This window comes from Mesoplodon mirus (assembly GCF_964341445.2).
Source record: "Mesoplodon mirus genome assembly, chromosome: 1".
Lineage (NCBI taxonomy): Eukaryota > Metazoa > Chordata > Mammalia > Artiodactyla > Ziphiidae > Mesoplodon > Mesoplodon mirus.
In genome coordinates this window covers 17,304,925-17,321,884 of record NC_138976.1, presented here as the reverse complement: position 1 = coordinate 17,321,884, position 16,960 = coordinate 17,304,925, and the positions used below count along the sequence as shown (strand labels likewise).

Genomic DNA, 16,960 nt, shown 5'->3' with positions numbered 1-16,960 from the left:
CTCATTTCTTCATGAGAGAAACTAGCATCTCTCTATAAAGCCTGCAGGGGCTGCTAGAACATTCTGGAGGAAGGTATCTACCTAAAACAAATAGCTAATGACCAGGGCAAGAGTTATGATAAGAGGGAAGAAGTTAAAACCTGTAAGATTCTCCTAAGGGGCTGATGCTGGGGTATGGTGACAATAGATTTTGGAAACAACTGGAATGGGGTTCAAGACTCAATCTTGCAATTTACTGATTCTATGACCTTGGAGAAGTGACCCTGCCGTGTTTTTGTTTCATTCTTTTGCATACAGAGACAAGGACAGTAATAGATCACACAGGATGACTGGTGAATATGCAATAGATGCGGCACAAAAGTGGCAATAAATGGTTGCTCTAAGTCGTTATCCCTCTTAGAACTGGGAGTCGAGTTCCTGGCTTGGGAAAGGGGGATACACGCAGTGGGAGCCAATGCCAGAATAAGAACAGGGATGCACTGTTAGCTAATATGTAAAGGGAACTGTAGAGTGGTTTTTCTCAACTCTGGTTGAAAATGAGAACCTGCGAAGAATTTTATACCAGACCCCTTGGCCAGACACTGCCATATAATGGGTCTGAGATAAGTATTTGGAATTGGGTTGGTTTTTTGTTTGTTTGTTTGTTTTAAGTTTTCCAAGTGATTCTGAGGTTCGGTGAGGTCATAGAACTGGCTAGCCTCTGACAGCCCCTCTTACCACACAGCTGAGGACACCTGAGCCACTGCTGGCTCTGACCTGACCCAGATTCTATGACTCATCGCTCCTTCAAGCGGGTAACACCAGAGTTTCCAACCTCCTACGCAGGCCCTAAATATCCAGCCTCCCCAGCTGACCTTGTCTTCTGTTTCTGAAAAGAGATCCTCTGTCCAAAGCCTTAGACTTAGTAGTTTGCTTTGTCCCAGGCCCAGCGCATTGTCCTCTGGGAAAGATTCTGGATTGTTCTATTTCTAGAAAAAAGCCCTTGCACTCTGGGTTGTAGCTTAATTCTTACTTCTTCCTGACTGTTCTTCTCAGTGGTGTGCTAGTAAATATTTAACAGTGGGCTCTGAGGAGGAAAGGGAAGCTTCCATTGCATTGTCTGCCAATTTGCACGGTGTAAATACTTCTAGCATGGTTGCTTATAGGCTACTGTTGTGACATCACTCACAGCGGAGTTGGAAACGATGAACAAAACTGGCTCTCACAACTGGTATGAGATGGCACCAGCACAGCACTGGAAGACCTCTTTGTCTTATGTTTTCCTCCCTGACCAAATACCAGGACCCTGGGAGGGTTGGTCCATATGGATGCTGCCTTTTCCCCTCTACACTGAACTAACTTCTCAGTGTCTGAGCTAGTTCTGACCATCCCTGTTCCCAGTTCTAGCTCCTCCAGGGCTGATGCTCTCTGAAGGGTTACAGAGTTTGCACCAGGATATTCTCGGGGATCTGATCAGGCTTTTGTACCAGCAAGACACGGGTACCTCCCTCCTGTCTCTTTAGTATATATCTTATGCAGGTACTGTGGTATGCACTGCACGTATATTATCTCAGTCATATAATGGTCTGACCAGATTTTGAAACCAAAGAGCTTAAGTCCAAATCTCAGCTCCCCTTACCTCATGGTAGTCTCAGGTAAGTGACCTAAGTCCCAGTTTCCTTAGTTGTAAAACAGAGGTAAAATAATCCCTTCCTATGGTATTATTTGGAATTCTATAAGAATTCCTGTGAAAGAGGCTGACCTCAGCAAGGGACAAGATGGTAAAGATGAAAACCATATCACAATGTCCCCAAGAGGACGGGCCCACCAAGTTTACGTTCTTACCTAAAATGCCATTTTTTTTCCCCCTAGAAGCAAGACCAATTTGCAGACCAGCACATTGGAAAAAGGCCATGGAGTCATGCCTGGCCCAGACACTGATTTGCTGTACTTAACTGGTTACCATTTAGTGAACATTGATCACATGGCAGGCGCGCTCCACTAAGCATGTCCTTTGCATACATTCCCTCCTTTAATCCCTGCAACAAGCCTAAGGAAGAGTACAAGGACTAACACTAGGCTTATCTTTCTTTATCCAGGGGAAACTGAGGCTCAGAGAAGGAAAGTGCCTTGCCCTAAGTCATGCAGCTAGGAAACAGCAGAGCAAGGATTTGAACCCCTGGGTGCTGATTTCGAAACCTGTAATCAACCTAGAAGGACTACTGTTTACCTACTGTTTTAGTCTGGAAATAATCTCAAATTTATGGAAAAGCTGTAAGGATAAGAAGAGTACAGAGAAGAGCCATGCATCCTTTGCCCAGATTCACCTATTGTTAACCTTTTGCCCCATTTGCTTTGTCATTTGAAGAGATGACACTTTAACCTTGGGAAAAATGCTTCCCTTCTCTGAGCCTTGTTTTTTTGTGGGCGCATAAAATGGACAACTGGATGGATGATCTTTAGGGCTGAAAGAAATGCTGTGGCTTGATGAGAAATGTTGGATAAAGAATGGGATGGGGGGCTTCCCTGGTGGCGCAGTGGTTGAGAATCTGCCTGCCAATGCAGGGGACACGGGTTCGAGCCCTGGTCTGGAAAGATCCCACATGCCGCAGAGCAACTGGGCCCGTGAGCCACAACTACTGAGCCTGTGCGTCTGGAGGCCGTGCTCCGCAACAAGAGGCCACGATAGTGAGAGGCCCACGCACCGCAATGAAGAGTGGCCCCCGCTCGCCGCAACTAGAGAAAGCCCTCGCACAGAAATGAAGACCCAACACAGCCAAAAATAAATAAATAAATTAATTAATTAAAAAAAAAAAGAATCCTTCCTAAAAAAAAAAAAAAGAATGGGATGGGTGCCCCAGTGGTCAAGGCATGGCTCCTGCTTATTTCCCCAGCCCATCTGCCATTATTCCCGAAGCTACAGCCTTGGGCTCTACCTATCTTCTGGGATCTCTCCCATCCCCACCCTCAGAACACCTTGTACCTCTGCCCTCATACATGGCAGGTACTGTTCCGTTGACGTTCAGCTTTCGCCCCACTCCATCCCCATTTCCTGGAGTGTCTGCTCCATCCAGGCATTCTCGGATTAAATTTCAGAACAGTCTCCTTCCCTCAATCCCAAAAGGCCTCCTTTTCTGCAGATATGGCTTGAACTTTCCCTCACCTGTCCACTGCCTCTAAAACATGATTAAACTGTGCGTGTGCGCGTGCGTGCACGCGCACGTGTGTGTGTGTGTGTTGGCGGGGGAGAAAAAAAAATTCACACATTCATACAAAGTTTTGCTTACATTCAAGAGTTCTTATTACTACAGAAAATCTCAGCTTAAGAACTATGACATTAAAACAAGAAACTAAAACAAAAAAAATAAGCAAAAGCAGGGGGCATTCATGCCCTGGTTCTCTTTGCTGGGGAACTCATCAGCAAAGATTAGAGGAAAGTGCATGGGATTGGGAATCAGATAACCTGAGTTTCTAGAGCTGGCTGAGCAACCAGCAGAGGTCCAGAGAGCGAGAGAGACTTGCCCAAGGCCACGCAGCCACCCGCGCAGAGCTGGGCTGGGAGGTTGATGCTGGGTGCTTGTACTGCTGGGATCAGCAGCAGCTGTACTGCTGTGTCTCCTGCTCAGCCCTGTGCCTGTGGCTGGACACGCCATCTGCAGTTCTCATCTGGACCTTCAGTTATACATGAGCTTATCCTGATGAGCACTGCTTCTCTGTGTGAGCCGCATTTCCCCTGCAAGGAGGTTATAACCACCTTGATTTGAGGCTGGGGGGCCCGGGCCCTGCGTCCCACTCTGCCCAGCATCATTCCCTAAATGTAGGTTAGATTAAAATGAGCTTCAGACTTGATGACATGACATGTAAATATCCTTGTTTCACAGATAGGAAAACTGAGGCCCCAAGAGGGCACACGCTAGCCAAGGGTCTCTGAGTGTGTTGGTGCTGGGACTACAGACTTCACTCCACATCTCCGGACTATGAGTCCAGAGTCTTCTGTTGTGTGCGGTGTCATCTCTAGTTAATAAAGGTGGAATTCTGCCAAGTGGGAACCTACCACATCCAGCTACCTCAACAGTTAGTTCTGTCAAATACCATCAGAATTGGCACACCCCAAACAAATGACGGAGTAGACGGGTATTCACTTGAGCAAACATAAAACTCTTTGCTTCACAAAAAACTCCTTTCAGCAGCAAGACCATGTGTGCCCTGAGATCAGATTCATTCCACAAAGCATTGTGAGATTTCGCTCCTGCTTCCTGGATCCGTCCTACAGGTGACCTGTATGATATGGATGGTTTAGGGTAGGGGTCATCAAACTGTGAACCACCGGTGCAACCTGGACCAGCATCTGCTTTTGGAAATAAAGTTTGATGAGGACGCATTATGTTCATTCCTTTATGTGTTGTCCATGTCAGCTTTCAAGGTAAGATGGCAGAGTTGAGTAGTTCCAATCGTGACTGTAAGGTCTGCAAAGCTGAAAATGTTTACTAATTAACCATTTACAGAGAAAGTTTGCTGATTTCTGATTAGGGAAATCCCACCAGATGCACATGTCTCTCAGTCTCTGTTTCTCAGTCTCTTTGTCTTTCTTCCTCTCCACCCACTCACCGTATTGATGACTACAGTTCTTTGCTTTGGGATGGGGTTCTACCTGGCCATAGCAGACACCTTGGAATAACAGTCCCATTTCCCTGACAAAGAACCTGAGGCTCAGGGGAGAAAGGGTTGATTTTCAGACTATATCATAAATCTCTTTTCCAGTAGACTCTATTGCCAAAATTGGGATTTTAGCTGATTTACTGTGGGGTGCAGACTGTTTTCAAGGGAAGGGGAGTTTCAGGGGGAAAGAACAAAACTTTCTGAGCACCTTTGGGGGAGTCCCATAACCTTCCATCTCTAGACTTGCTAGCTCTGCGAGGTAGTTATCAATAGCTCGACTTTATACAGAGAGAAGTACCCAGAGGTGAAAAGCCCATCCATGGCCACACAAAGCAGATGAGGTGAAGTCAGAATTCACAGCCAGGACTGGCTGAATCCAATGCCGCTTCTATTTCTCTCATGGGACAGGCTAAAGAGAGAGACCTAGGGAGGAAACACCTGTGAGGTGTCTCTTTTCTCCTCCCACTTCATGTCCTCTCTCTACCATCAGGCTTGGGTGCATCCTCCTCTGCCAGAGAACCTCCCAGACTTGTTACATCCCTTCAGGTTGCACTTGCTCCAACCATGCTTGAAGAACCCAGGCAGAACTGGCTTTTGACATCAGTACTCAGGCTCTCCTCCAACTACCAGGCACATCCTTCCCTGGTGGCTTGAGGTGGAAGAACAGGCAGGCCTGAGGCCTTAGTTCTACTCACCAGGAGCGGAAAAGAGAAGGGGAAAAGAGAGGAGACCTTTTTTTTTTTTTTTTTCTTTTTCCAGTACCTGGGAATGGAGTAAGAGAAAACAAGAGGGGCCAGATGGAAAACCACCATTCGCCCTGAGCACTCGTAATAATCCAGACACTGGGCTAGGAATTGATTTCATTCATTTGTTAATCCTTCATTTGTTACAATATATGAACCTATAGTTGAACCAAAAATATGGACCCATCCCTGTGTTTGGGGCAGGGATGGAAAGCTGGATACAAGGGACAATGGATGTACCTATTCTCGTGAACTTCCAGTTCAGTGGAGGGTACAAACATTGCCCAGAGAACGTATCGGTAAATGTAAAATTCCAGGGGTGAAGTCTGCAGAGGGAATGGCACAGGAGCTGGTGTAGAATGAAACAAGGAAATCAGACGTAGGATGGCTCAGCTAAGACATGCCATTTAAATGGAGATGTCAGAGTGAGGAGAAGTGAGTCGGAGAGGGCGGGGGAAGTGTTCTGGGAGAGAATGTTTGTGAAGTTTCTGGTGGGACAGATGGGGAAGTGCTGGAGAAGAGAGCTGGGGAGCAGCGCAGACGGAGCCCTGGAGAGATGTGCAGGGCCAGACCACTGAGGGGACCCTAGGTGTGGCAAGAACTTCACATTCTCTCCCAAATGCAAAAGGACGGATTAAAGCTTCTAAGCAGAGAAGAAGCAACACGATCCCTATCTCCATTATTAAAATGATCACTCTGGCTGCAGGGTTGAAAATGGGTTGGAAACAGTAGGTGAGAATGTTGAGAAGGTGATTGTAACAGTTTTTAAGCAATGGATGCAGAGGACAGGCATTAGGATGGTGGCCGTGGAGAAAGGGAAAAGTTGTTGCCGGGAGTTGTAGTTAAACAGGAGATGCTCTACAGTAGGCCCTTATTAGTTATCTATTGTATAGCACAGGGAACTCTACTCAATACTCTGTAATGGTCTATATGGGAAAAAATCTAAACAAGAGTGGATATATGTATTTGTATAACAGATTCACTTTGCTGTACACGTGAAACTAACACAACACTGTAAATCAATTATACCCCAATACAAATTTTTAAAAAATAAATTAATTTAAAAAAACTAATAAACAAACAAACAAACAAAAAAAAAACAGGAGACGCTCATGTTTCCATCAGTCCCCACCATTACCCTGAGAGGGAGGTATTGCTACCCCATCTTAAACATGGGAATGTTAGGATTACTGCTTCTGTTCTGTGGATGAACAGTGACAGAGCCAAGTCTGGGCCCAGGTCATTGTCCAGCTTCGACTTCCAGGAAGCCCTCCCAGAGTGCTGTTTATTGGAACCAACTGGAGAACTCTCTGTCTGGTCTCTGTGTCAGGTAAATAGAATTTCCTGATCAATTGCTAGTTTTATCCTGCAGACCCTGTGCATTTTACTGCTGTATGTTTCCTTTCGCACTTTGGTTGCTAAGAATCTCTGAGTTAAGCTGTCAGCTCCTTCTAAGAACTACACAACACAGCATGGCACGGATTACCGTGAATACATCTAAGCTGAATTTGAATTATTTTCCTTACTCCGATTTTCCTTTCAATCCGATTCTCTATTGTGATGGATTTTTAAAAAACTGCATAAACTTAAATTCGCTGAGGAATGGGGTAAGACAGAAAGCAAATAGAGACTGGGTATTCAGGGTATCAGACGCCAAGTTCAGTGTTAACTAGATAGGGACCAGGCTGAAGAAGATTTAGGGTTTGTCGTGAAGCACAAAAGCTGCTTCCCAGATTTTCCTCCAAACCCTGGTTCTGGAACCTTCTCAAGGACTCTGTTACCTTTGCTGCGGCGACGGCTTCGGTACTGCTCCGTGTAGAATGTCAACTGCGTTTCATCGTCTGCCTCTGAACCCGACGTCCCCTTGGTTCTCCCAAAGCTGATTCCCCCTGTGCAAAAATCACAAGCCATCAGTCATCACAGGCCTCCAGAAGCTTGTTAAATCTCTCATCCAACCCAAAGATCAGCAACCCCATCCCCAGACTCCTTTCTGTAAATCCCAAGTGACCCAGGAGTCGGCATGATTTATAGAAGGCGTTCAGGCTCTGCCATGGCTCGGACCTGGGTTCTAACCATGGCTTGGCAGCCTTGGGGCTGTGTGACCTTGAGGAGGTGCCTCACCTTTCTGAGTCCTGGGTTCTTTCTTTCTAAAATAGGGGAAAAGCTATTAACCTTGTGGGGTTGCTTTGAAGATTAAAGGAGATATGATACTTAAATACCTGGTCCAGGGTGGGTACCAGATCATTGTTAGGTATATTGTTGCTTAGAATGATGAACCTATCTCTGAGAAAACATTCCAGGTGACTTAATTTCACACACACGTTTCAGTCAAGTGCTTCCTCTATGCCAGGCCCAGAGCCAGACACAGGACAAGCAAAGATAGATACCACCCGGTCCTTGCCAGCCAGGGGATCATAAGCTAGTCATGGGGACAAATGGGATCCTAAGGAACCTTTAATCATGGCCATGTTTCCCACACAATGAGACATGGGGAATATGGGAGAGAGCAATCCATCCCAACACGGAGGACCCGGGAAGGCTTTATGGAGGAAGGTAGATTTTAGGTCAGGGCTGGAAGGATGGATGGGGGGCTTCAGTGGTAGAAAATGGAGTTGGGAGGAGAGGTAAGAACTGGAGCATCCCTGGGAAGGGGGAGTGCGTGCAGGAAGAGGCACCAGAGCAGAGTGCTAACTGGGAAGGATCTGTTGGAGCCACCCAGGGGAAGTCCCCGAGTGCCACAATGAGGACTGGGGGCTTAATTTTGGATGTCACGGAAGGTTCTGAAGCAAGAGAATCAGTTCAGCAGCTGTGCATGCCAGGAGGGACATGATGGTGGCCAACAGACCTCAGAATGGGTGCCAGGGAGGGAGCACAGCCAGGAGTCTCAGGGATCACCAGGCAAGAGGAGATGGGGGTCTAGGTGAGGCCAGGGCTGGTGAGGATGGAGAGGAAGAGATGAGTGCAAGGGATGCTTCAGAGAGAAACTCAGAGGAACGTGGAGGGGGAAAAAGGCGATGCATTCATATGCTAGGAATGGTTGATTACAAAACCGATAAAGGAAAAAAGGCTAGGAAGAAATACCAAATTACTAATAACGGTTAATTCTTCAGGGAGAAATATGGGTAATTTTTATTTTCTCTGTGCTCTATTTATTTATTTCTTTTTAGTCCAGGATGTGGAAAGAGAGGGCTTAAAGGACTGCTGAACTCTTTACCCTAGAGAGGAAATGGTGATGGGAGAGCCTCAGAGCATGTTGGGGTGGGAAACAAGAGGGAGTTTGGTTTAGGAGACTGTTTAGTGAATGGAGCTTCAGACACCTACATCAACAGACTACATCTGGGAGGAGGCTCAAGGACCTGGTAAAGATGGTTGTCCTGGGTGGAGACATAAGTGGCTGAAGGATGGCGCTGGAGGAAGACTACTTCTCCCTGTAAATGTTTTGTATCTTTTGGATCAGGCACTGTGCAAACCTATTACCTATTCCAAAATTTCCACCTGAAGAAAAGAAAAATATAGAGGAAAATGTTGTTCAATTTGTGAAAGGATTTACTTTGTCACTTCCTCTGGTGGGCATTTGAAATGACGTTCAGTCCACAAAAATCCCACTCTTAGACATGCTTTCTGTAACAGTTATTACACATTCATTCATTCCAGCAACACATGTAGCAAGCTACTATGTATCTAGAAGATGTCTATACATTATTACATACAATCCTCATTGTGACATACTCATAAGGAAAGCATAATTAACATACAAGACAATAATATAAAGACACACATAGGCAAAGTTACTTGCCAAAAGTCACACAACTGATGAGTAGGAGAGTTATGACTCAGGGCTACACTGTCCAGCTCCAGATCTGGGCTCTCCAGTATGTAAACTGCTTTCCCTGCAAACAACTCAAGAGGGAACCTTGGGGAAAGAAGATTGTCCTTTAAGCATCAAGGTGTCAAGTGCTGTGTTATGAGCTTTGCATACATCATCTCATTCCAAACTCATAGTCCTCATGGGAGGGAGGTATCATGATGCCAACTTTACAGATGAAGCAACCAATGTTCAGAAAGGAAGGTGATCTGTGAACAATGAGTGAAGTCAGACTTGGTACCCAAAGGTGTCCGACGGCCAAGCTCAAATTTTTAACCGTTATGACACTGTTTCTCAGTTTAATGCTCTGTAAAATGGAAAAAAATGAATACTTGGCCTCCTCCTTCCTGGAGACAGTATGTTGTAATGAACGGGAGAGGACAAGGGACAACAATACCTAATCACTGTCCCCAAATGTGTCTTCAGCCACTACCTGTCCCTGTCCCTTAGTGCTCATCTCCCCAATCCCCAGCAACTAAAAGCAGGACCTGGAGACAGCAGGAGACTCCAGATTCTACCGGATGCAATTCCCCATTTAAAGGCTCTCCTTTGAAATGGAGTTGGCAGACGCCCCGTGGAGATTCTGGAAGCAGTGGAAGAGCAGAGGTCTTAGAGACCCGTAGGCTTTTAACATTTCCATTAAAATATTTTACTGTTACAGAAGAAGGAAGGAAGGAAGGAAGGAAAGAAGGAAGGGAGGGAGCGAGGGAGGGACTTTCATTCACCTACACATAATTTTTGGCCAAGGGGAAAATGAAGGCATGTGATGAAACAGCTGCCTTAAGTACAGGAAGCATCTGTCATACTTCCTGCTGTGTTTGGGCAGCAGAGGAAAAGGCAGGGATCTGCCTGTCAGGAGTCTACTCCATGCCCTTTACTGCTACTGCAGTACTTTTAAACATTCCAGCTAAACCCTCCCTTCCTTCCTCCCTCTCCTCCTCTTTCTCATCTTCCTTCCTTTCCCAAACAAATGGCCTATTATGGTGAACGTGGAAGACAGAATTCAGACAGGAGTCTTTCCCTACTGGGACAGTCTAGCTGTGGCAGCGGGTGAGGGGGAGTGGGGGATGGAAAAGTCACCAGGCAATTCGGATATAATAAGAAAAGCTAAGCCTTCCATAGCACTGTCCCTCTGCCAGGCACGATTCTAAACCCTTTACTTGCATTGCCTTGTTTAATCCTCACAGTAACCCTAAGAAGCAGGTTAATACTTTCCTTCCCCTTTGAACGGATGAGGAAATGAAGGCACAAGGAAAGTCAGTAACCTCCCCGGGGTCACACAGCTCATAAGCTATAAACCCAGTTCAAATTCAGACAGTGGCTGCACTCGATTCCCTTAGTCCCGAGGCTGATGTACAATAAAATATGAGTAAAGACTTCATTTAATGCCCACAGCCGTCCTTGTAAGGAAGGCATTGTGAACCTTGTTTCACAGATGAATAAGCTGTGCCTCAGAGAGAGGTGATGAGAGGTGCTGAGTGAGGGAGCTGGGATTGAAATCAGGTCTGCCTGCAAAACCTGCCTCATGGCTACGAAAACCTGGGAAAGTGTGTGTGCGTGCGTGCGTGCGTACGTGCGTGTGTGTGTGTGTGTGTGTGAGAGAGAGAGAGAGAGAGAGCGGAGGTAGAGCGGTAGCAAAAGCTTGATGATCTTGGCTTCTGAGGATCAGCAGGTCCGTGACTTGCCCCCAGAACCAGGGCACATTTTCCACTTTTCACCGCTTCTCCCTGGAACAGCCATCCTTGTAAGGAAGGCATTGTGAACCTTGCTTTACAGATGAATAAGCCGAGCCTCAGAGAGAGCTGAAGAGACGTGCTGAGGGAGCTGGGATTGAAATCAGGTCTGCCTGCAAAGCCTGCGTCATGGCTACGAAAACCTGGGAAAGTGTGTGTGCATGCGTATGTGTGTGTGTGTGTGTGAGAGAGAGAGAGAGAGACAGAGAGAGAGATAGAGCGAGCAGAGGTACAGCGGTAGCAAAAGCTTGATGATCTTGACCTCTGAGGATCAGCAGGTCTGTCACTTGTCCCCAGCACCAGGGCACCTTTTCCACTCTTCACCGCTCCTCCCTGGAACCTCAGCAATTCTACTATAGATAGGAAACTCTCATCACACTCAGCTAGATCCTAGTGATGCCTCCAGCATTCCACATGTTCCCATACCCCAAGACCAAGTCCCTGGCTTCTCCAGGTCCCCCCTCCATTCCCACAACTCTGGCCCTCACGTCCCTCCTGTAAGTCCCAAGGTACCATGTTCAGAGTTGAAACTGAGGCTCAGAGAGGCTGCCTCTACATCAACCCAAAATATAATGCAAGCCACAGATGCAATTTTAAATGTTACTAGCCACATTAAAAAGGTAAAAAGTAAACAGATAAAATTAATTTTCAGAATATATTGGATTCAACCAATATATTCAAACTATTATCCTCTTAACTTGTAATTAACATAAAATTATTTTTACTGAAATATTTAATATATTTTTCACAAGTTTTCAAAATCCAGTGTATATTTTATGCTCACAGCACATCTCAGCACAGACTAGGCACATTTCAATTGCCTATCATACCAGAGAGCACAGTTCTGAAGGCACTTATATGACACATTTCCTGAGTATAATTAAGGACCAGAATCTGGAGAGATGTATAAGCCATGGGCCCCACTAAGGTGCTGAATTTTTTAAATGTGATTTGGATGAAAAATGGTGTAGTTCAGATTCCATTAAAAGACAATAGCCGGGCTTCCCTGGTGGAGCAGTGGTTGAGAGTCTGCCTAGCGATGCAGGGGACACGGGTTCGTGCCCCGGTCCGGGAGGATCCCACGTGCCGCGGAGCGGCTGGGCCCGTGAGCCATGGCCGCTGAGCCTGCGCATCAGGAGCCTGTGCTCCGCAACGGGAGACGCCATGGCAGTGAGGCCCGCATACCGCAAAAAAAAAAAAAAAAAAGACAATAGCCATTGTCTCTGCCCTCAGGCACTTAAAGGCTAGTAGGTTTTTAGATTGGTCTAATCCATGAGTCATGAAAGGTCATGCACTTCTGTACAAGAAATTAGGGTACTGGAGTCAGATATGCGTTCTAACCATGGTCCCACTTATTAGGTGTGTGGGCTTGGGCAAGGCCCCCAAACTGTCTGAATTCACCTTTGAAAAGAGGACAGTAACTCTCAGCTCACACGGTCACTATGAGGAAAATGATACGGTGTATGTAAACAGCACAAAGATCAGAGAAGTGAGAGTGAGGGCACACTCCTCGTTCATTCAGTGCTTGTCTGAGTTTAGGAGAAGAAATGGAAATGCCACTGAGTGGGAGTGGCGACTCCCTGCCTTCTGTGACATTGTAGGGAGGTGACAGCCACCCAAGGCGAACAGCCTCTGAGTGTCCATAGAATCTGCAGGGGCCACAGGCCAATTACAGACTGACTTGGAGATGATTCAGACAAATGGAAAAGGGCCCCCTCTACTAGCATTTTAATATGAAATTGGTGATACAGTGAACTAAAGTACAGCCATTAATTATACAGGGCCACTCAAGTATTTCTATTTAGGGGCCGAGAGAAAGTGAGAATGGCAGAGGCTGGCAAGAGGAAAGGAGAGGAAGCAGCAGCTCCTTGGCCCTTGTTCCATAGGCCTCTGTTCCTTCTGGTCCTGAGTGGTCTGGGATGGAGCACGAAGAAGACGGGCAAAGCACATACCATAGTGGGATAAGCACCGCTCTGGACACCTTATACACAATATCCCATCCACACTTCACATGGGGTCTGAGAGGTAAAAATCATCCCAGTTTTACTGAGGGGCAAACCAACCTGCAGAACCTCAGTACTGCTTATCTAAGATCACACAAATTATAAGTCACGGAGCCCCCCAGTTTGAACCTGGATTTTGTCTGATTCAAACCCCCCCCTTAGGGCTTCCCTGGTGGCGCAGTGGTTGAGAGTCCGCCTGCCGATGCAGGGGACGCAGGTTCGTGCCCCGGTCCGGGAAGATCCCACATGCCGCGGAGCAGCTGGGTCCGTGAGCCATGGCCGCCGAGCCTGCGCGTCCGGAGCCTGTGCTCCACAACGGGAGAGGCCACAACGGTGAGAGGCCCGCGTACCGCAAAAAAAAAAAAAAAAAAAAAAAAACAACCCTTAGTCATTAGGGCAATGCAAATCAAAGCCACAATGAGATAGATACCACTTCTTAGCCACTAGGTTGGCCACAATCAAAATAATAAGAAAATAACAGGTGGTGGAAAGGATATAGAGAAACTGGAACACTCACACATTGCTGGTGGGAATGCAAAATGGTGCAGAAAGTGTGGAAAACAATTTGACAGTTGGTTCCTCAAGAAGTTAAACATAAAATTACCCATGACCCAGGAATTCTGCCCCTAGGCATATCCAAAAGAATTGGAGAGGGTATTCAAATAAATACTGGTACATGAATATTCATAGCAGCACTATTTACAATAGCCAAAAGCGGAAACCCACATGTCCATCAGCTGATGAACAGATAAACAAAATGGGGTCTATTCATACAATGGAATATTATCCGGCCACAAAAACGAATGCTGGACACATGTTACAACACGGATGGACCTTGCAAACAGCACTTTGGATCTGAGCAAAACATTTTGCTAAGTGAAAGAAGCCAGACATAAAAAGTCATATGTTATATGGTTCTATTTATAGAAAACATCTGAAATAAGTAAGAAATAGTGATTGCCAGGGCTGTGCAGAGGGAAGAGAAGAATAGGGAGTGATTGCTAATGAGTTATGGGGTTTCCTCTTGATGTACTGGAAATGTCTGGGAACTAAGCAGAGGTGATGGTTGCACACCTTGTGAATGTATTAAATGGCAATGAATTTACACACTTTTAAATAGATAATCGTTAATTTTATGTTATGTGAATTTTGCCTCAATAAATAAAATGTTTTAAAAAAAGAGAGAGAAACCCTCTGTTTGCTTTGCAGCATCGCAAGACTCATGATAAAACTGTATAATGGGGAACTGTGAGAGCAAAGTGGAGACATCACAGAGCCCTGTTGAAAGCGTCCAGGCTCAAGGCACCCTGACCCAGTGTTTGAGGTCACAGAGGGTGACCAGTCTGTCCCGGACCCAGTAGTCACCTCAAATAACCACAACACTCATTTTTTCATTCATTCATTCAACGATTATTGACCAAGTGTCCACTCTGTATCAAAACATTGTTTCTGGGCCTCCCTGGTGGCGCAGTGGTTGAGAGTCCGCCTGCCGATGCAGGGGATACGGGTTCGTGCCCCGGTCTGGGAGGATCCCATATGCCGCGGAGCGGCTGGGCCCGTGAGCCATGGCCGCTGAGCCTGCGCATCCGGAGCCTGTGCTCCGCAATGGGAGAGGCCACAACAGTGAGAGGCCCGCGTACGGAAAAAAAAAAAAAACACATTGTTTCTGGGCACTGAGGGAAGATAAAGCAGTGAATAAAACAGACAAAACTTCCTGACGTTTGTTCTGGAGTTTCCTTCCTGGTGAGGAAGCAGTTAAAATATTCCAGGCATGATGCTGAGCCCTCTACATGGGAATTATCTCAATTTTGCTGATAAGTAAACGGAGACATTCAGAAGTTTATAGAGACTCCCCCAAGATGACACAGATATTTTGTGGCAAGGAGAGACCTGACCCCAGGTTTGCTCTGAGGCAAATCAGGGCATCCGAACAACTTGAAAGCCATATTATGGAAAAAGCCGGAGCAATTGTTAGGATGTATAGTCTATCTTGGGCCTGAGAATTAACTCACTGCCAATGTACTTTCTCTTACTGGGCTGCCCTGTCCACAGACCTGCTCTGCAGCCCCCAGATGACCCACTCCTCCACACTCCATCTCTCGTGCTCTTGGTATCATGATGGATGGTGGTGACATGTTAAATTATTCAGACTCTGTGTCTTCCTCGAGCTGGTGACAGCAATACTGCATTTTTAGATTGCCCAGAACTGTGCCAGATAGAGAAATATGTAGCTTGGGAATGCAAAACCCATCTGACCCCCAACTGTCCAGGGAATACAAATGGTACCAGTCAAGGGAAGAGGACAAAAGTGGCTAAACTTCCCACACCCTAAACCACACAGCTCACAATTGCTCTGAGCTCTAGGGCTAAACCACAGATGTTCACACACATCCACCATTTGGAGATGCTCTGACCACAACTGCTACCTGTCATCAGGTACCACTATAGGCCAGGCACAGGGCCAGGCACTTCACCCAGAGGTGACTACACATATTCCTATTCCTCCAACATGGAAACAGTGTCTGGGAGACATAGCCCTCCTTGTCCATAGTCACAAAGTCAGGAAGTGGTAGGACCTGGATTCAAACCCAGGTTTATCTGATCGCCAGAGAAGAAGATCCTGCAGCATTCTTGGGATTTATGTTGAATTTTTTTTTTTTCTTTTTGCGGTATGCGGGCCTCTCACTGTTGTGGCCTCTCCCGTTGTGGAGCACAGGCTCCGGATGCGCAGGCCCAGCGGCCATGGCTCACGGGCCCAGCCGCTCCGCGGCATATGGGATCCTCCCAGACCGGGGCACGAACCCGTATCCCCTGCATCGGCAGGCGGACTCTCAACCACTGCGCCACCAGGGAGGCCCTATGTTGAATTTTTAAAAATTGATCTTTATGGTTAAAAAATATCTTTATGGTAAAATATAATTAAACATGATTGTTTATAATTTCAGGGAAAAAAATATGACCTAGAGGCCCATGTATAGGGGACTGCTTAAAAAAATGGTAGCATATCTCTAATACAGACTTTTATGATATCATTAAATACAGTGACATAAATCTCTATTTATTGACATGCAAACCTCCCCATGATATATTGTTGAATGGAAAAGTAAACAGAGAAGAATACAAAGAGGGATTTCACTTGTGTAAATTTATACATATTTGCTGATATTTGGTGTGAATTCCACTGAGTACGTGTAATAAAATTAAATATATTTTAATTTAAAAAATAAAGAAGAGGAAAGTAGAAGTCATTCTGAGATATTCATGATCTAGGGTTATGAACCAAGCTTAAAAAAGCATATTGCAAAACGGTAAGTGCAAAACGATCCTATTGTTTTAAAAATACACACACGCATAAAGTATGTAAATGTATGCATATATATATATACTTATATGCACACACGCACATGCACAAAAAGATATTGAAAGAAATATATGAAGATGCTCTAGTGGTTATTCCCTGGGTAGTAAAATTTGGAGTATTTAAAAATTTTTTCTTATTGTTCTTCATCTGCATTTTATAATTTTCCTCCAATGAATATCTAATGCTTGGTTACTATAAAAAACATATTTAATAAAAGTTATGTTTATTTTTTTTAAATGGATTGTCTTTATTGCTCCAGCTTAAGCTATTCCTCACTTGACCTTTAGTGTAATATGGCCATCCCAGAGGTAATCATTCTACTATCCAAGAAAGGACAAATCTCAATTTATCCCCAGATTTTGGCTCAAAGAACTGCTTGCCTGTGGAGGGGAAGCCCTCCGATCAAGCTTAACTCAGTATCTCATGACAGTAAAGCTTTATCTTCTGGAATATCCCATTGCTTCCTGTGGGAGGCTGGATTTTCCAAAGATAGCCATAACAAAATCTCCCATCCCACATTCTCTTCTGCAATGTGACTTTTGCCACTCCCCTGTCAAAGGTGAAGGCTAATTTCTCTCACCTTGAATCTGGGCTGCCTTAGGCATGCGTTTTTAATA

General features: G+C 45.6%; 1 protein-coding gene across 3 annotated transcripts in view; it reads right to left on the bottom strand.

The window, feature by feature from the left end:
* ASTN2 (astrotactin 2) overlaps window positions 1-16,960 on the bottom strand; it is a gene marked incomplete at its 5' end in the record, with an annotated part of 924,983 nt that overhangs the window by 591,693 nt on the left and 316,330 nt on the right. For all 3 annotated transcript variants that reach the window (XM_082619566.1, XM_082619564.1, XM_082619565.1), the window contains one exon: window positions 7,163-7,270. In XM_082619566.1, coding sequence (XP_082475692.1) covers window positions 7,163-7,270 — 108 coding nt within the window. The remainder of the gene's footprint in view (window positions 1-7,162; window positions 7,271-16,960) is intronic.